Source organism: Drosophila mojavensis, unplaced genomic scaffold (assembly GCF_018153725.1).
Source record: "Drosophila mojavensis isolate 15081-1352.22 unplaced genomic scaffold, ASM1815372v1 contig_80, whole genome shotgun sequence".
NCBI classification, from domain to species: Eukaryota; Metazoa; Arthropoda; class Insecta; order Diptera; family Drosophilidae; genus Drosophila; species Drosophila mojavensis.
Window position 1 is genome coordinate 4,695,719 of NW_025318906.1, and position 20,161 is coordinate 4,715,879.

Below are 20,161 nucleotides of genomic sequence, written 5' to 3' on the forward strand. Positions count from 1 at the left end.
ATATAGATCAATTAAAAACTAAACTGCTGCACTTTATGCAAACAACATTTGTACCGCCTTCTAAATATAAATATGTTAATTAATTAGTTAATTAATTGCTAAATAGTGCTTAGCTACTTTGTAGCAAAGAATCAGAAATGAAACTATTCAACGCATACTCGAAACGGTAAACATAGGCTTTAAATGGATTGTAAGAAAGAATTGCTATCAAAATTTATCTGTCTATATATATATGCATACATGTATATATTTATGTATATGTGCTGCATGTCTTAGATCTTAAGTTATGCCTAAGCTTAGCTATATAGTTTTATATGTTGCATGTTCTCTCTAGACAATAGAACTTCAATCGAAATTATGTTCACTATGGGTAACAGTTACTTTACGATACATTTGCTAGATATAGATATATATATTACACACACACATATTTAGCTATTTAAGCTTTGTCGCACCTACACTCACATTTGATTTGCAAATTTTACCTTAAGCATAGAAAGAAATGCAGCAAAAAAAAAAAAAAAAAAAAATAGTCTATTAAAAAACAAACAAACTATCCGAAACTAATGCTCTTTAATGTGCGTATTATATAATCTCGTACGTTTTTTATAACAATTTTCACGCGCAACTCGTGTAAACTACGCGAATTTGCAATTCATTAAAACATGCGCGCGCGCGTGCGCTTCATGAATTCCAATAGGTCTCGAGAGCTATTTAACTTTGGGAGAAAAGTCTATGAAAGTGTCAGTCGATTGCGAAACATGAATGGATCCACAATGCGAAACAGCCGAGTGAACAGGCACAGGTGTCAGACAGCTGACAGGATGGTGACGACGCCAGAGCAGTGCAGACGGAAGTGTGGGCGGATTTGCCTGTTTGCAGCTCCGGTGCTCCTCGTCGTCCTCTTGTCTATTGATTCGACTGTGGGCGGCCAGACGACGACCATGTAAGTGTGTTGAGAGGATGTTGTGCAATAGCTTGTCGAAAACGACTTTCACTCTACTGGAAAACGCTTCCTGTTTGCCGATTGTAGTGTACGTCATACGGACACAGTGGAGCCCCAGTTGGATGGCTTCTGGACGAATCGAACCACTTGGAATGCACGGTGGGTGAAGTACTGGCGGGCCAAGCGCATTTACGAGCCTGTGTGGAAGAAGGTCTGGACACCGACCATACTCAGGGAGTGGATACCGCTGCCCAACGCGCCGGCGCCCGATGCCTGGAAGGAGAAGAAAGGCAAACATGAACTGGACTACTCCTAGACTCAAGACAAGACTGACCAAGCTTTAGGCATTAGGTTTATTTATTTATTTACTTGTTAATTAAACGCTCTTTAAGTCTAAGACATAATTTAAGTGTACGCCAAAGCAAAAGTGGGCCTTACATGCTAGCGACTGGTTTGTAACTATTTACAAGGAGCTCGGAACTGGGCGGGTATGGTACATTTGTATGTTTGTATGTATATGTATATATGTATGTATATGCACTCATATATTCATGGGCACTCTACGCGCCTGGAAACTTGAATGACTGCGCGGTTGCGCCGGCAGGTGCGGCTGCGGCAATTGGCGATTTGGCTGCCTCAAGCGTCTTGGCTTGAAAGTCAGCGCTGGCCACTGGCTTCAGTTGCGTTGGCTTTGCGCCTGACGCATTGCTGTCATCGCGCTTCCATACGACTTTGTCCTTTCCACTGGTGGCCGCTTTGTCCTTGCGATCCCAATCCCAGCCAACGTCATGATGATGCTCGTGATGATGATCGGGCGTGGGGAACCATTCGGATATAACGACGGGCTTCCAGATTTTCTTCCAGCCAGGCACCCAAATCTCCTTCCAGCCGGGCACCCAGATTTGCTTCCATGCCTCCTTCCACTCCAGTTTGTCATTCCAGATTTGTTTCTTGGCTGGTTTCCAGTACTGCTTCCATGCTTCCTTCCATTCCAGTTTCTTTTCTGGCACCCAAATTTGCTTCTTGGCTGGCTTCCAGATCTTTTTCCAGTGTGACTTCCACACAACTTTCTTCTTCCACAGATCGTGACTGGTGTACTCCCAGCCCTCATGATCCTTGCCCAAGTATTTCTCGCCAGGAATGCCAACCTACAGAAACGTGTAGATTCGTATATAATAATGTAGGGAGTATAATTGGATTAAGCTTTACCTTGACTAGCTCTGGTGTCCAATACTGTTTCCAGTCAGGCACCTGAATATCCTTCCAGGCGGGTACCAAAATCTCCTTCCAGTGCGGCACCCATATTTGTTTCCAAGCGGGCACTTGAATCTCTTTCCAGCCTGGAACTTTCACCCAATGCGGCTTATAGATCTGTAATAGAATTCGATTAGAGTTAGCTTTAGGAACATCCTTGATAATCGCTTTCACTCACCTTTTTCCACGATGGATTCCAGATTTGCTTCTTGGCTGGATTCCAAATCTTCTTCCAGCCCTCCTTCCACGTGACTTTCTTCTTCCAATAGCCGGGATCGTGATGTTCATGGTGTTCATGGTGCTCGTGGTGCTCGTGTATGTGCTCCTCGCCAATGCCGAGGTCGAGGCCCAGGCCGAAGCCGTCGCCAATACGCTGCTGAGCGACGCTCTTGCTGCTCGCCTGGGACTCGGCTGTCTTTTGATCGCCGACAGCTTTGGCATGGATAGCTCTGCTGGCAACAGAGAGCACGCCGAGCAAACCCAACTGCGGAAAATAAACATAAATTCGTCATCATTATTAGTCAACGTACAACAAATACAAAAGACTTAGGCAACAAACGCGACCGTCTAGGGATCAAAACGAATTCGCAACGATTATGGTAATTAATTAAATATTCTTCATGTGAAGCATTAAGGCACGGCAACAACCAGTTTTAACTGGGTCAGTGAGCTGACGACTCAGTTCATCCCATTCTGTTTTATTTTTATGTTTTGCTTTTCGTCTTTTAATATTATTCGCATTGTTTGCACTGAGAGTCCGTTGACTGCGACTCCGGGGCAAGTAAGAGTGAAATATTACGTCAGTATTTTTAATATTTTGGTTGGCTAAATAAATATGCCAGTTAGAGATGATAAAGTCTAACCCGGTTTCAGGTCAAAGCCACTGCTGCGGGGGAGGGGGGCAAAAGGCAATGCCTGTCTGCTTATGTAGCTTAATTTAGGGCATTGCCTCTTTCTCTATAAGGCAGAGCCCAAACCCATTTGCGTTTTTTGCCATTATGCAAATAATTGCCGCTTTTGGACCTGTCTCCGTTTGCATTGGCGTTGGCGTCGCCTCTGTTGCAAGTTTAAGGCTCCAAATTTGGTAGCGTGTTGCAGCTGCTGGCGAGGTCAAAGCATTTGGCGTCAATTTGCTGTCGTCTTTGACTTGGGTATTTCTACATAATCGACCAAATCACTCAAACTTCAATTCACATAATCCCAATCAATTTGCGCACGAATGTCAACTTCGATCCGATTATGAAATCTAAATTAGCGCCAGCAAAAAAATTATCTCATTGCTTGAGCTGGAGGGTGCTAATTGCGGCTGCCGTTGCTATTGCAGCAGCTCTTTGCTGCTGAGAGTACGTCGCAGTTTCCGCGGTGAGCCAGCAGTGAAAGTCGTCTGTCGTCTCTTGAGGGGGGCCGAGTGGTTAGGCCAACCGCCATTGGATCATCGATCGTGAGGGAAAAGAGTCTGTCTAACTTCAAATGCATTTCATGGGCAAGCGCTAATGAAACTATCTCGCAGCCAGCATATTTGTACGCTTTTAATTGTTGACAATGCGATTGAAAGGCCCCAAAAACAGATGGAGATTAAGAGTATGGAGCCGGGGGAAACTGAGAGGGGGAGCTAAAGTCGGCAAATGTCGTGCTATTGCCAGGTGACAGTAGCTGACAAAAAAAGAGAGCTGGAAAATCGCTAATGAAAATAAGCGAAACACGCCTTTCAGTGAATATGACAAAAGGAAAAGAATGCTTTTTCATTTCACTATAAATATATTTTACATGGATAGCTTCTTCTTCTTGTAACTTGTTGCATTGAGCCGAAAATCCAAAAATTATATATATATATAATTAATAAACCACTAATCAATCAAGATTATGATAAATCTATATATAATATGGCACATAGGATGTCTAGCGACTTTCCACTTTCAATTTTACTCAAAATCAAAAAACCCAAATTAATCAACTATTTAACATATGGCCTACTAACTATCCCAAGTATATTTCTTCTCTTCCAATTCTTAATTTGTTTAAAATTGATCTATTATGGATGCATTGATTATATATTCATATATGACTTATGAGCTCAGGCCATTTCCCATACTCCAGACACGCTCCAAGCACACTTTGGCTTCGCTGATATGTGAAGCATATCTGAATGATAGTTTTCATATAGGTGTCTGTCTGTCTGCTCTCGTTGGCCCAATCTTCTCGCACTTTCGTAAACAAATTGCTCGCAACCTATTTGGGAAACTGCATTAAACTGACAAAATTATATTCCATTAGTTCCGCTTGGCTGCTTAGACGAAGATAACAATTACAGCGGCAGCAACAACCACACATGCAGTTCGCACTATCTGTCTGTTTTTCTTGCACTTTTGTGACACATTTGGTAATTACCACAAAATGCCGCTGGATCCTCATGGCTCCCGCTTAACGCTGGCTGGGGGTTTAAAGAGCCCTCGACCGAAAATTTAACACTTATTCACTTGGGCACAAACAAGTAATGGGATAGTGTGGAGGCTCCACTCGCTTTAGTGGGCAACGCGCGGAACTCTTTGGGCCACTTTCGTGGATGTGACTGACGCATTGAAGATTGGGGAGCCAGGTTAAATAGACGACGCGCAGGTGCAGCCGGCGCCTAGAGAAAACGAAACCGAAACCGAAACGGAAAATGAGAGCGAGAGCAGAAATGAGAAACGAGAGCGCGAGGCGCCAGCGGAAGCCGAAGACCTTGAATTCTGGTAACGGTTTTGTGTGTAAACAATGACACAGCGAGCTTTCCAGCTGCTTACCTAAAGCTCAGCGTAGCTAAGCTTGCAAGAGAGTGAGAGTGTCAGAAAGAAAGAGAGAGAGAGAGAGAGAGAGAGAGAGAGCACGCGCGCGTAGGCCGGCATTTTGCTCTTGCCTTTTGTGCTGCGCATTCGCATTTGTTTGTGCCGCGACGTGACAAGCAGCGCAGAGCAGCATGTAGAAGAGACGAGGGAGACTGAAAGACAGGGGGAGACCGAGACAGAGACTTTGCTGCTCCAAATGTTGTAATCGGCAGTCCAAGCTTATTGCAATAAATGTTATAAATCTTAATAAAAAACAAAAGTCAAAAATAACAACAGCAACAACAACAACAACAACATTGGGGCAATGCAAATTAATAGCACGAAATGGGAAATCAACGAAAACAAATTGTAAGGCAACGTTGCGTGTATCTTTGGTTAGGCTAGCTTGGGGTTTTTGTAATGCGTTTAATATTTGTTGCTGGCTCTTGGAAATTCTTCTTCAATAATAACGTTACGAAGGCCGTCACGTTCGTGAGGCGCACCTGGCTCGGAGTCCCGAACCCCCCAGACCAACCACGCAGGGCATCAATTAGTAGATTTTAATGTAATTTATAAGCCATACTTGGACTCTAATTCGGTTAAGGGCGGGCGCTGGCGCTGCGTGCCAAATGGACAAATAGGTATCTAAACAAAATAGCAACAACAACAACAAAAGGTATGTGCAATGTCCACAGTGTGTGCATTTTTGCATGTGCAACAATGTGGCAATGCTTGGCAAACAACCAGCGAAAAATTCCGCCAGATGGCGCTTTTATTTCCTGCATCTTTCGCCCCGAACTCAAAAACATGCGGAATTCCATTTGAAAAGCTCGACGCTCTTTAAATGGTTCGCTACATATCCAAAAGCCAAGTTAATTGCATGTTGATTTAGTTTAAAACACACCAAATGAAAATAATAATAATAAAAGAGAAAAAAATTATTCGCCTCGTTTCTGATGCATGGGCAGAGACTGCGTCCGAGTTCCACGTTTCGCATGCGTGTTTCCGTTGCTTAGTGGGCAGTCCGTGGTCCACAACTTAAATCAATACATTGCATAACATGCGCAGAAATTGTGCGAAGTGCAAAATAATAGGCAGTAGTACAATCAATCAAACTGTGCACAAAATATTAATTAAAAGCTGAAAAGTTTCCTACAGCCAAAAGAGATTTGCAATTCATAAATGGTTTATATATAGCACAAACATAATGCTGATTTACTTTTAATAGTAAAGGAACTTTAAATCTTCATTAGCCAGCTGCTCCATAAGGAAGTGCTGCATCACACCAAGCGCAGACTAAACTCATATTAATATTCATTGAAGTTAGATAAATGCAGCCGCGTCTGGGCTCCCTGCAGCATGCGTTTCAGGAAGTAGCCAAAAGCCGCAGACAGCTAAACTGAAACTGAAACTAAAACTGGAACTGGACCCCAGTGCAAATGAAATGCGTAATGCGACGGGCAGATAGCGGCACTAGAGAGTGAGATAGACTGCAGTCTGAGCTGCCCATGGCAATGCCAGAGTGAAGTTCGACTCATGGCTTCCTTGCCAGCCAAGCCGAGTCGTGTCGAGTCTTGGCCATATTCATGGCTTCCTTTTGCGGCGTCAAAGTCAGCGTGAGCCATGTGAGGTGTTATGGCAGGCAACGCATATAACGTTGACGATGATGACGATAATAAAACTCGACGATCAGCCCCACCAGTCCCAGCAGCCCCAGCAGTTGAGCCACTTTTACTTTTCGACTTCAAATTGTGTGATGGCGATTTGAGTTGAATTTGGTTTTGCTGCTGCTGTAGTTGTTACTGTTGTTGTTTATTGTTATTGCTGCTATTATTATTTTATTCATATTTATTCAAGGCACTTCAATTGGCCAGAGGCTGGTCTTATCATTGCAGTAATCAGTCAATGTGTTAAGTGCTTAAGCGTTAGAGCTGGTGTGTGTCTGTGGCTATGTCTGTGTGGTGTTCCGGCAGGGAAATTGGAGCAAGATTTGGTATGCACTTCCTGCACTCCACCTGATTTGAATGACCAACAGATTGCAGATTGCTGAGATTGTCCAATTGCCGCGTGGGCGTTTGCCAGTCAAATAACTCAGGGCGACAGCCTAAATAAGGGAGTGGGAGTGGCAATGGGAGTGGCGCATTTGATTACCATATGTGCATGCCAATGAACCAGTTAAATGAATTTGGCTTTGCCACCTATTGCCTGCACCTTAGACTGCGATTGCGCCTGCACCTTTTACTTCCGATTGACACATGGCTTCCTGCTTGGCCAGCTAAATAAGCAAATGCCGATTTTTTGGAGCGCCGAACCACTTTGTCGCCTGTTACGCTTCCACACGGTTGACAAGACGCACCAAAGGCAAACGCGATCTAGTTGTGGTTGTGGCTTGCCGTTGCACTTTTATGGCTGACCAGTTTACAGTTATTTAATTGCTATTGATTGAAAGCTTGAACTTCCCTGAAAGGCCAATGAGATTGCATTGGATGCTGCGCGTATAACACTGCTTTAGGCTTAGCTTTAGCTTTAGGTTTAGCTGCAACCGACTCAAGGTCAAGCGAATGCAATTCCATTGCGACCCCAATCGTTGTGGCAATAAAAGACAACGGCCACAAACCTGCCGGCGCACACAATTCAACTGTCATAGAAATTTCGAATCACGTCTCATTCAATAACAAAGCTTAACTGCATGAATTATGAGCTTATAGCCAGTTTATGGGGACAGTCCCCTTGGAGCATTTGCATACAACGCAAGCGCGAGCCTCGCACCTCTTTGGAAAGACAACGAGACGCGAGACGCCCGGGCGCCTTAAGCTTAACGGAAATGCACCTTTGACATAGCACACTATATAGCATGGGGCTTGGTGGCATCATTCAGTTGCAGCTGATCAAACTGGTTCTTTGCTGCGTTCGTTGACCGTTTGGCAATCGATTGCGCAATCTTTGTGGCCATGACGTTGTATATGTGACCAACGAGGAATTTGAATGTTCCAGACTTTGCCTGTTTCTTCTCGTACTTTTTCTTGCCAGTCAAGGCGGATTCTTCAAAGCATTCACTTGGCGTTTGGCCAAACGAACTATAATTCATGCAAATTTAATATGGCTTTGATTTTGAACCATTTGCACACTCATTGGGGCATATATAACACACATCTTCAACTGTTTGGCTGCAGTCGTATTCAGTTGGTCAGTCAGTCAGCTGCAGTCACGCTTGCCAATTGTCGGACACATGCAAAACGGCTAAAGTCAATTGCATAATTACATAGCGTTTGTTCAAAGCAGTCGAAGAAAAAATATGCGTTTCCGTTCAATTCAAAACGCCATTTTTCAAAGTCACTCCATTTGCATGAAAACTATTAAAAGCCATATTTGTGATAAACGGAACTCTCGGGTCAATTAGTAGTTTAATCAATGTCAATTAATGGCTTTAACGTTTTGTATTCAAGTTTGCTGTTTAAGTCTTTCGATGCGTGCTCTACATGTAAACGAGCTCAGCACGATAAGCATTTGTTTATGTTCGCATCAGCCGTCTTTGACTTATGTGGCAATCGAGCCGCAGCACTTGCATTCATTTATCATAGGTGGCTAAATTTGTCAAGATCTTTTGTGAAAGCGGAGTAAAAGGTTGCACCAGTCATTTAGATATACTTAGCTAGAACGTTCCAAAATGCATTGCATACTTTGGGGCTGCAGAAAAAAGCCCCACACTTAAATATATTAATTTACAATAGATGGCGCTAAGATCCTATGGTTCAAGTCTCGGATAAATGTTAAGCAAAATAAAAGTGTAGCATACTTTTACTCTGTTCAAAATTAAAAACATTATCTTAATGTAGCATACTTTCAGGCCAAATTATTAACCATTTAATTTGATTATACTTGCAGATTCCTCCAAAATGTTGAAAGGACATGTGTTTGAACTGGAAGGAAGGAGGTGTCTATTGGTATTCATGGATTATAATAATTAAGTTACATATTTGTATAATTAAAAAAAAAATCTAAAAAAAAGAATGTGCGTTTTTATTTGACAATATTGCTAATGGCTGTCAAATTTCCGTGTACTCCATGCGGAATCAAGTGCCCCGTAGAGTATGCAACAAAATCGTGTTTTTGTAGATTATAGTTCACCTTTCTATTAGCCATAACACAGCCAAATCCTTGCGCAGGACGATCGGACATGGTGCTCTGGGCTTGTCAGGACCTTCCTCATGTATCGCCATTAACAAAATATGAGGTCATCTAAGAATCTAGGACTTGTGTTTCTTCAGTTTCTGGCTTGACGCCGGGAAGTACAAAAATCAGTTAAAACACACAAAATTGCCAATATCCCGCAACCTACCGGGACGATTCGAGTGCATTCTTGCCAGCTGATAGATCTGGTGACCCCACTTCTGTTGACATTAATTTTGTCAGGATATGCAAGGATACGGCCGAGTTATACTCATTTTTCTTCGTAAGCAAAAGTCCTTATTACTCAGCTGATTGAAGGACTTTTATCCTTCTGTTTGCTAACTATGTATTAGTAGGATCGAGACTATATTGTGTATAAAGGACGTGTCGATAGTCCTTCAAATGGCCAAGTTACGGTGTCCACTGGCCAGTTTTCGACCATACCCCTTGCAAAAATTTAGGGTAAAATTTTTGGTGGAATTTTAGAATTTTTTGAATGCCAATCGATAGTATTGCTTATTTGAAGACTAAAAATGTAAGTCCTTCCAGGATACGAATCCTGGAATGTCCTTTTTTTTGCAACATAAATCTATATATTTTTTTAAGTAGCTCCAACTTGGCCGAATCTTGATGGATTTTTACAAAACTTAGTGCGTCAGGTTCAGAATAACCAACTACATATATACACATGCAAAGATAAAGCGGTTATCTAAGGATCAATCTTTTTTTATTTTTGAAAAGAATTGCATACTTTGGGTTTGTTCTTGTATATACTGGCGAATCTTAGATAAAAAAAATCCAGACTAAGAAATGCTACCAACTGATCCATCTACAAATCTGTAAGGTACTGTCAATCCGATGCCGCGTGTGCCTGTCAGATCTATTCAGTTGAAGCTCACCTCTCGCCTTTCTCATTGTTTTATATAAACTGAAACAAAATTCATTAGCAAATATTTTATATATAAATATTTATACAAACATACTTACACATTATACATAATGTATAATGTAAAAAACAAAAAAACAGGTCCAGCGAATTTCTATGCGAAATTGGAGCAGATGCTGTTGGCTACACCCATGCGCCTCCAAAGTTTTATTCATTAAATGCAAATTGGAGCTCGTTGTCAATCATTGTATCATTGTTTGGCCTCTTTATTTTTATATCTCTATTCTCTCCCTATCTCTCTCATTTCGCATATCGATCCAGCTCCATGCGCGTCTCTAAGGTAGGTAGTTGGCCTGAGAGGGAGGCGGCGAGGGGTCCGAGTGTATTTATTACAGCGCTTCAACGCAATTGCAGTTTGTTTACGACTTCCTCGAGCGGCATTATTATTAACCAGTTAGCAGTTGGCCGGCTCTCGACTGATACGCTAAATGGCCAATATGTGACGCTAGCTTTGTCATGCATTGCTCCAGCTGCGCCTTCCTCAGCTTCCCCGCGTTGTGCTTTACTCCTCCTCATTGACTTCTACTCCAATGCGGCGAGTAGCCGGTTTATCGCTTAAAGGTTTGACTGAATTTTGTTATTGTTTTTCTTATATTTTCATTTCATTTAAGTTTTTTGTTGTTGTTTCTTCAATATTTGCATGTTGTAATTTGTGTTATGCAGCGTCGCTCAGCTGTGGGCTCTGTGGGCGAGACAATGTGCAATTGTTAGCCGGGCAGCGCAATTATTTAGTTGTTTTTTTTTTTTTTTTTTTTTTTTTGCACATTTTTAAGCCAACCATAATCTTAAGTGGTTTGCAACGAGGTGTTTTCACAGCATCACTGAATGAGTGGCGTATCTACAATTAAAGTTATATTAATGATAGATAAATTCATAATGTTGACAAATTCACATTTCGCAATCGGCAATTATTAACATGGCCTAGCAGAGGCGTTTACTTAGACCTAGCCAAGAATCTGTTTCTGATTACAAATGCAAAGTTAGAATCTTTCAATATTGGCAAGCCTCAAAGCGACATATGAAAAGGCCAGCTAACATTTGCTAAGCAGGAATTTCAAGGCATATGGCTAACACAAATGCTAACTATATCAGCTGTTAACTGTTATTAATTAACTCTTTTTGTTTTGCTCACCTTTGGGTGCGTTCGCTGCCCATTGACTGCCTCTAAACGCCTTTGCGTATCGCGTGACCAAAACAAGTTTGTTGCCTGAGTCTTTTGTATTTCGCTATTTTCTATTAATAGCTACTGTCGCTGCTGTTGCTGCTGTCGAGATTTATGGGTTTTGAGTAAGGTGACTATGGTTGACAAAGCAATTTTTGGCCGCCTTTTAATTAATATTTCGCTTGCCACACTATCATTGCGCCCATATTGCGGCTTTTGTGTGGCGCGCACTTGCTCTGCTGTTGCCACATTTCTGCGCAAGCGTTGACAATGTTTTGGTAACGACCTTGCTGCTCCACATCTGCAGCCAGGCTGACCCACATCGCGAGCGCAGAGATCAAGTTGGCGAGCAGTGTTGGCAGCAGTGGCATTAACTCTAGCTGATGCGTGCAACAACCTTTTCTTCACGCTTCGACTGCAACTCACGTGCTGCCGACAGCAACTGTTGCTGTCGTCGTCTTTGTTGTTGCTGTGTTGGTTTTTGCGTTTGTCTTGAACCTGAGCTGCCGCTAAATATAAATATAAGAGAAACATATTTATAAACATAAATAAATAAATATTTCAGGCATTTTCCTTTTGTTTATGATGTGTGTAAACAAAAGATTTATTACAAAAAAACATTTCTGGCATTATTATAACATTTTATATATACAAATAATTTGTTGTTGCTTTTATTATCTTTCTTTGCCTGTCTTTTTTCTTTTTTGTTTATCAAATTTATTTTTATTACTTCTTTTCAATTTACGTTTGTTTTGTTTTTGTTTTCGTGCGACTGCTGCTGCTGCTGTTGTTGCTGCTTGTGCAATGCAGAGGCCGCTGCTGCTGCAACAGTTAAAACAAAAGCAACAATAGCAACAGTTGCCTGCCTGCGTCTTGCTTCACTTATGCGTAAAATGTTTGCCTGCTGTTGTTGTTGCTGTTGTCGTGGCTGGTTTTCGTATCGTTTATGTTTTTGCTATTAAAATAAAATTTGAATTTAGCATGACACTTGCGCGCATTATATAAAAACAAAACGTTGCCGCCGTCGTCGCCGCCGCCTCACTGCCATTTGCTGCTGATTGAAACTGTTTGCGCATCATTCAAAAAAAGGAGGAATGAACAAATATTACGCATACGCCGCAGACGCCGCATGCTGCGCGTAGGCGATACAATTGTGAGATTAGCCGCGCACTTACAGTCGCAGTGATCAGCGACCCAGCGGCTCAGCGGGCACTCGGACTAAGGCCTAAACCAAACACTTACAGCCGAGCAACAACAAACAAGTTGATTGCGCTCAAGGTATAAGCAGCGACAGCAGCTCCATTAAACAGCAACAGCGACAGCATCAATTAAATCAAAAACATTTACCAATTTGAAAACGAGACAACGACCGAGAAAATTAAAAAAAAAAAAAAAACACACAACCTATTTTTTATCATTTTGCATAATGCAACTTTTCACAATGCAACTCGTTCGCTTTTCAGTTTTCAGTTGCTCATTTTTAAAAACGAGAGAGAAAGACAGAGACAGAGAGGGCATATGGCATAGTTCCATTGACATTGTCTTGATCTTGATGAGGTCTTAGCCCAAGCCTTGAGCAACACTTTTCGTTAGCAATGCCATTGACTTAATTATGATGTCAACTGCCAATTGTTCCCTAATAATTGATGATGAGTTGTTTCAAGTAATGAAAAGCTCAAGTTGAGCAAACACTCAACACGAATTAAATCTATTTTATAATGGGGAACTGAGCTATGTATAAATTATGATAAGATAACACAGCATTCAAGTAGTAAATGTCTATTAAAAATTTAATAGATTTTTGAATATTAACAATAACATTTATGGCCAGGAAATATGTGTAGGAATGTGTTGCAGATGATTTTGAATCAAATTGGTTTTTTAGACAGTTAAATAGGCTGATCTTGAATATATACATCTAATGGAACCTTGCTTCTATTATCCTATTGCATATCTAGTACCATATATATTTCTATAGCTATCTCTTAAAAATTGTCACATTTTAAGGATGTTATATCACTACATTTATGATATAAGTAATCCGCCCATTTATCGTTCAGGCTTATCTAAACATGGGCGTGCCTTTTATGGGCAGCTGTAAATTTGTTAGCTATCGAAGTCATAATAACAACAACATCTCTCGTTCCTCTTAAATGTTTTCTTGAACTCGAACTTTTGGTTTAGTTGCAAATTGTTGTTGTTGTTGTTGTAGAAATGTTACCTAATCGTTGCAATTGTGGCAGCGTCTGGTATCCAGTTTTGGTAACAGCAACTGTTACAAGTTGCTTCCTCGGCGACGGCTGCTGCCGGTGCTGCCGCTGCCGCTGCCGCTGCTGTCTGTCTGGCTGGCTGCTAAATAGACCTGCATGCAACTAGGCAAGCCAGGCAGCTGGGCAGGTGGGTGGCAGGGGGCAGGTGTTAGAGGGGCGTCACGTGTACAACTGATGTCGGCAGCAGATCTTTTTGGCACACAAACACACAGAGCGCGAAGTCAACGAGCGAGTCAATTAAAGCAGCATGTTGCAACATGGTCGACCGAGTGACTTGGACTTCAGCTGAAATATGCAACTGAGAGCTGCAGCCGTAACCCTAAGCCAGCAGCCCGCAGCGCGCAGCCCGCAGCCTGCAGCTGCAGCCACAGCCGCATTCAACATTCAACATTCAACTTGAACAGGAAGTGAGGCGTTATTGTTGCTGCTTATCGGGCCGATGATGAGATGCTTCCTTGAGATTTATTTGGCATCAGCATCGGATGCACACATACCCCGTTGTCTGATGCTGCTGCTGCTGCTGCGTCTGCGGCTGCGGCTGCTGCAGTGGCATTTGCAATTGTAAGCGCCTCTGCGGCAAGTTCATATGCATTGGCTTTGGCTCTTGGCCTCTCGATTGTCCCAATCGTGCAAAAGTCACAAAAAAACAAAAATAATAATACAAAGAGCCAAAAAAAAAACCCAAATGAAAAAATGCCCATTTCAGTTATGGTGGGAGGCGAGATGAGACGAGGCGCGGCGAGACTTATCTGAGGCCAACTTCCGCGTGTCATGAGGCCCGAAACTTTATGAGTTGCTTCTTCTCCAGTTAATGACCAGCTAATGGCAGTGTGACCGGAGATGGCAGAGCTCTTGCGCAATCGATGGATTGCGAAGAGGCCAATGAAAGTAAAAGGAGGACGATGCTGCAGAGGCGCAGCGCATAAGCGAACCACTTGGGTGGCTTTCGAGTACTTAACACAATTAATGAAAAATATCACAGTTGGTTTTTTACGTATGTTTTTTATTATTTGCATAACTTTTTTTGTAAGTTTTTCGCTTTACATGAAATTTTGTACAATAGTTTACGATGTTCATAACAATATATGTTTATGGGTTTCGGTAATGTACATATTTACAAACCTTCAACGATTATTTGTGTATGTATTATTATTTTTTTTTTTACAATTTTTGAGCATCATTCTTCATTGAAGTTGAATTTCAATGGCAAATCCAAAAGGCCAATTATCAATTTTCATAACTTAGAGACAACAAACGCGCGCATGACTAATTCGTACACTTAAGATATAGATACAGGTGAAGCAGAGAAGGCAGATGAAATGAGAAGTAAACGGAATGTGTCAACAGAAATGCAAACGATTCGGGATGAGGTAATGCCAATGCTAGACTTAAGTATTAACAATTTGCGGCAGCCAGAAGCAATCAAGAACAATTGCTTTTGGCCAATGGAAGCCAGGAATGGGGCAGTTATTAGTTATGTATCAGTGCTGTCGCATAGACTTGCGATATGTGAACAGAGCGCCTGTCACTTAGTCCCAGCCGTGACCGTGGCTGATTGGCACCCAAACCTTTTCCCACACTGGCTTCCAGACCTTTTTCCACTCTTGCACTTTGACCTCCTTCCAGACGGGCACCTTCACCGATTGCCATTCATCCTTCCACGCCTGCTTCTTCTCGGTGGCCCAGACTTGTTTCTTTTCAGTGCGCCAGATTTGTACCTTCTCCTCTACCCATGTTTCGCGCTTCTCCTTGATCCAGATTTGCTTCTTGGTGTTCTTCCACACCTGCACCCATTCATCCTTCCATTCCAGTTTCTTGTCTTCCTTCCACTCTTGCACTTTCTCTGTTTTCCATTCTTGCACCTTTTCGGTTCGCCATTCCTGTTTCTTCTCGGTGCGCCATTCCTGTTTCTTTTCAGTGCGCCAGACCTTCTTCCACACTGGCTTCCAGATAAGCTTTTTGCGCCACAGATCGTGACTGGTGTATTCCCAGCCCTCGTGATCTTTGCCCAGGAACTTCTCGCCAGGTATGCCCATTTTCACCTGGGATAATCGAGGTTTATGTTTGTTGCTGTTTATTGCAATTGTTAAGCTTCTTTCTTACCCATTGTGGCTCGAACATTTGCTTCCAGTCTGCAACCTGTACTTCCTTCCACACCGGCACCTGGATCTCCTTCCAGAAGGGCACTTGGATCTCCTTCCAGACGGGCACCTGAATTTCCTTCCACACGGCCACCTTGGTGGGCACCCAAATGGGTTTCGTCACTTTCTTCCATTCGGCCACTTTGACGTCCTTCCATGCGGGCACTTCGCGCTCCTCAATTTTTGGCTTCTTTATGATTTTCCAATCAGGCACTTTCTCCTCTTTCCAAACGGGCACCTATTCAACATTTAGGTACCGCTTTAGCTCTCATCCTGATCGCAGTCCGGATGTCAAGCTTACCTGCACTTCCTTCCATATTGGCACCGAAACCTTTTTCCATTTGGTTTCCCATGCCTCCTTTTTTATCGTCTTCCACACCTGCACCCAATCTTCCTTCCATGTTAGTTTCTTCTTCCACACACCCTCGGGGGGATGTGCGTAGGCTATGCTGAGGATAAGCGCGCAGCTGGCGCTGAGTAGCTGTGGGCGGCAGAGAAGCGCAGATAATCGATTAAATAACTTTTCAAGTTGAAGTTTTTCACTTTTTGCACATTTTGATGCATATATTATATTGATGATTCATAATTATTCAGTATTTATATATATTTTTCACACAGAAATTCATTGGTTATTTATAGGATATTTCAACACGGAATATTTTCGCATTTATCTTTCTCCATGGGTTCGCCACACTAACCAACAAATTTAGGGATCTCATGCTTGTAATCCCTGTACCACCAACAGCGCGTTAAAACAAAAGAGCTGAAATGTGCCTCCGATGAGGTCTTCTATGAACACTATTCGCATTTCCCTACATGCACATCTATTTATATTTTGAATGCGAAGCACCAAAGAAACGCAGCGGCGTCGACGGCGCAGCAGCGCAAAACAGCAACAATTTGCCCAAAATACCAACAGCAACAACAACAAGAAACAGCAAGCGGTCGCTGCAGCAGCGACGCCAGCAGCGACTCTTTGGTCTTTTGCTGTGCCTATCTGTCATATGTGTGTGTATGTCTGTGTGGGGACACGGTCGAGCCGCCGCCGCAACCGCAATCGCTGCCTCTGCTGCTGCTGCTGCTGCAAAGCTCCCAGCCACAGTCACAGCTTCAGCTTGAGCTTTAGTCTCGGCTGAAAGCGTTCGTTTGTCGCCCAATGTGCAAAATGCACGCAACTGCTAACGCCGACGCCAACGCCAGCGTCGCTGCCCGCGTCAACGAAAGCGAAAGAGCCGAGAAGAGAGTGAGAGTGTGAGTGAGAGTAAAGCGCAGCGCGAAGCTCAAAGAGAGCGCTTAATGTCTGTTTGTTTTATCTTTCGTTGTGTGACGAGCCAAGCCGCCTGATGAATTGGTCTCGGACTGACGAAGACTGCTCGGATTTTCCCAAGGTAAAGCAATCGCAGCAGCCGTATATTCCAACTTTTGACCGCTTGGTCTTGGACTCTTTGAAGTGTGCGTTGGCTGATCTCAAGCGTGAATGTGATGTTTTGGGGCCGAAGGTAGAATGTGTCGACGCGTTCACAGACTACTAATTATGTTATTAATAATGATGTACAAGATTTAATTACCTGCTGACCGATACTCAATAAGGTCAAATAGGGCTGTGGGCGGTTGTCGGCTGTCGGCTGCTACACTTAATAGTTAAATAGCTACGTGCGTGCACTTCAGACGACCTGTTTAACTCGGTTAACTTCATTTCAGTGACACACACAATTAGCACAGTTCGGTTTTGGCCTGCGATTCGCAAAAGGCAAAAACAACAACCGCCAACAGGCGTTTGTGTAAACAAAAATAAGAGAAGCAACAACAAAGTGACCTTCGCAACGGGACGCAGCATGAAGACGTATAGCAATGACGAGGGCAATAACAGTAACACCAACAACACTCGATTGTTGGTGCTAGTGCGCCGCTTCAGTGGCTCCGGGCTCTATGGTCTGGGGGCCATCTTTGTCTAGCACTAAATGGCATTTAACATTTTTTAGCATGGTAATAAGGTGCGCGTTTTATGGCAGACCCTCAAACAAAATATCACACAAATGGCCACTATATAGTTTAATAAATACACAATTAACACTTTCAGCCATGAAGGAGAGAGAAGATAGTCGATGGTTATGCGTTTAATATGGCGAATTTAGTGTGCAATTTACAGTTAGTTAAAATGAATTCTAAGTGTGGTCGCATTTCGCTAGGAGCTTTTCGTCAAATGCCGAGTGTTGCCAGATCGGGTGTGTCTAACTGCAATGTGCATCTCCTTGGAATTCGCATAAATTATATGCAGAAACTGTAATTGACAGTGTCCACAATATCTACAAAGTTTGCATTATATGCACAACAATCAGCAGGGGCAGCAGTAGCAGCAGCAGCAACCGTGGTTACATCACATGCGAAAATCAGCGAAGGAGCAGCGGCAGGAGATGGGGGAACATGCATGAAATTGCAGTTGCGGCCTTCAATGCAAAAATGAAAGAAAAGAAGCACACAACAGACAAAACCAACAACACTGGCAACACCAACAACAACAACGGCGACGGCGACAACAAGAAAAGAAACGGCGAAAAAAAAACCGAAACTTGAAATTAGGTAAAAATACACGACACAAATCAAGGAAAATGAAACAGATAATCATGAAGAATGTGCAACGTCAGCAACAATGAGAGCCAAAGCGTAGCTCGGCTCAAGCCAGGCCCAATCAGAGGAGACCCAGTCCCACAGTCCCACAGTCCCGTTGCCACTTGACTTAGTTTTGTTTCGGCTTCAGCTGCGAATTGCACTGCCACAAAAGAAATGAAACGAAATTGAAATTGAAATTCCTGTAACGTGCACAACAAAAGCAGCAACAGCAACAACAATACAGCGACGATGACTTGTGGAGCGAGTTTTGTTTGCATTTAAGTTTTTGTTTTGCTTTTGATTTTTGGTTACACAGTCGTCTGAAGTTTCTTTGATGCGAAGATGTCGTGCACGCAGGCAGGCGCTACAGGCGCCGAAACACCTTTCGCTGTCGCTGGAGTCCCTGCTGATTGCATAATTAATAGCATCTTATTATTGATCTCGACGTTTATTTAGGTTATATGCATGGCCAAACATCTTGGCATAAGAAGTCGAACTAGTTTATTCCCTCTTTTTTTTTTCAATGAGCGCCCGAATCACTTGAAGGACTTTTATGGTAAAAAAAAAATGGCCCATAAATAAAACTATTACTTTACAACCGTTAAAGCTTCGGAAATGATTTGAATGTCTATGTTAGAGTAGGAGTTGTAGTTGAAATAGCAAGTTTGTATTTTTATTGGTCATAATAGTAGACAGTTTTGTATGCTGTAAGCCTGGTTTTTTATTGGCACGCCTCTAAACTAATATTTTAGTCATTTCCTAAATGATTCTCTGTATGACCTAAGGCGTATCCAAAGCATTGAGAGCTATGAAGACATTTGAAATGATACAGCATAAATTTAGAGCACATTTACATTCCTATGCGTATATATAATCCCATTGCTCAATCCGTTAAATCGATTACCCTCCAATTGGAATTACCTTGAAATAGAAGTAAAAGCGCTTTATAGCCATTTCTAAACTTTTCATGTGGATCAGGCCAACATTCAGCTGGGATGTTACAACATAAACAAATTAAAGCGATTCAAACATGCTTTGGCCTTCAATCGGTCCCCCTTAATAGACGCTAATTCCAATTGGACACCAATGTGAAATTCCACTTTGACTCTCGTTAAGACCTCTTCCTGCAACGTCATCGCCATCGCCGTCGTCAGCGTCAATTGTAAGCGTCTTTGACATATTGCGCTTGTAATTGCTTTTATAGCTTGACTTGGCTTGGCTGGCGTGGCTCGAGGCACATTCGGTTGCTCCAATTCGTTACATGACCGCACATCACTAAAAACCAAAGTCGAAGCCGAAGCTGAAGCCGAAACTGAAGCTGTCGATGGGGCAGGTGCGCATGGGTTGAGTGTTGATGGTAATGTTATTGTTACCACTCGCGTGCAGTTGACCCACATATTGAGCGTAAATGAAATTACAGCCTCCAAAGCAGATTTCTTGAAACTGTTGCCCCGGTTCACCGGTTGCATCATCCCATTTCGAGCCGTAGCCAATTAGGTGCGTCGTTTTGTCAGCGCAATTTCAATTAAATGCAGCATTAATTGCTTGGCTACGTTGCAGATTTAGATGCTAGCTGCAGGTGGTCAAGATACATGACTTTTGACCATTTACCACTTGATAAATGAAATCGTAATCCATACGATTAGCGACTCGTCTGAAAAAGGTTCGCTCATGCGTGTGCGCCAAGGTTGATCAGTGGAACAGGTTAACAACGGATCAAGACACAGATTCGCAACGTCCCCAGTATTATCGGTATATTTATGGCAGTTGTTGTGGCAATCCCAGACAGCTGTAATCTCGGTCATAAGAAGACGTCAGCAGAAGAAGACGTCGAGACATGGCAACAAAAATGCAGAAC

The 20,161-nt window shown here is 42.7% G+C and overlaps 3 protein-coding genes across 3 annotated transcripts; 1 reads left to right on the forward strand and 2 right to left on the reverse strand.

Moving 5' to 3' along the window:
• Positions 1-506: 506 nt before the first annotated feature.
• On the forward strand, positions 507-1,350 carry LOC6578727. Its single transcript, XM_002004599.3, has 2 exons — positions 507-946; positions 1,034-1,350. The coding sequence occupies exons 1-2, from the start codon at positions 666-668 to the stop codon at positions 1,260-1,262; spliced, it is 510 nt and encodes a 169-aa protein (XP_002004635.2). The 5' UTR covers positions 507-665; the 3' UTR covers positions 1,263-1,350.
• LOC6578728 lies at positions 1,294-4,783 on the reverse strand. The gene is made up of 4 exons (XM_002004600.3): positions 4,589-4,783; positions 2,379-2,684; positions 2,156-2,317; positions 1,294-2,094 (listed from the first exon to the last, which is right to left on the reverse strand). Exons 1-4 carry the CDS (start codon positions 4,610-4,612, stop codon positions 1,507-1,509), a joined length of 1,080 nt encoding a protein of 359 aa, XP_002004636.1. The 5' UTR covers positions 4,613-4,783; the 3' UTR covers positions 1,294-1,506.
• Positions 4,784-14,534: 9,751 nt separating this feature from the next.
• On the reverse strand, positions 14,535-16,501 carry LOC6578730 (golgin subfamily A member 6-like protein 2). Its single transcript, XM_002004602.4, has 4 exons — positions 16,392-16,501; positions 15,995-16,174; positions 15,656-15,931; positions 14,535-15,594 (listed from the first exon to the last, which is right to left on the reverse strand). Exons 1-4 carry the CDS (start codon positions 16,410-16,412, stop codon positions 15,082-15,084), a joined length of 990 nt encoding a protein of 329 aa, XP_002004638.3. The 5' UTR covers positions 16,413-16,501; the 3' UTR covers positions 14,535-15,081.
• Positions 16,502-20,161: the final 3,660 nt, after the last annotated feature.

Bases quoted from the DNA above. Each gene is read 5' to 3' on its own strand.
- LOC6578730 (XM_002004602.4), bottom strand. From the start codon at position 16,412: ATGAGATCCCTAAATTTGTTG. The intron at 16,175-16,391 runs GTTAGTGTGGCG...TGCCGCCCACAG, and splicing joins TGAGATCCCTAAATTTGTTG to CTACTCAGCGCCAGCTGCGC. The intron at 15,595-15,655 runs GTAAGAAAGAAG...CGATTATCCCAG, and splicing joins AAATGTTCGAGCCACAATGG to GTGAAAATGGGCATACCTGG.
- LOC6578727 (XM_002004599.3), top strand. From the start codon at position 666: ATGCGCGCGCGCGTGCGCTTCATGAATTCCAATAGGTCTCGAGAGCTA. The intron at 947-1,033 runs GTAAGTGTGTTG...TGCCGATTGTAG, and splicing joins GGCGGCCAGACGACGACCAT to TGTACGTCATACGGACACAG.
- LOC6578728 (XM_002004600.3), bottom strand. From the start codon at position 4,612: ATGAGGATCCAGCGGCATTTTGTG. The intron at 2,318-2,378 runs GTGAGTGAAAGC...ATTCTATTACAG, and splicing joins GGAATCCATCGTGGAAAAAG to ATCTATAAGCCGCATTGGGT. The intron at 2,095-2,155 runs GTAAAGCTTAAT...ACGTTTCTGTAG, and splicing joins GGACACCAGAGCTAGTCAAG to GTTGGCATTCCTGGCGAGAA.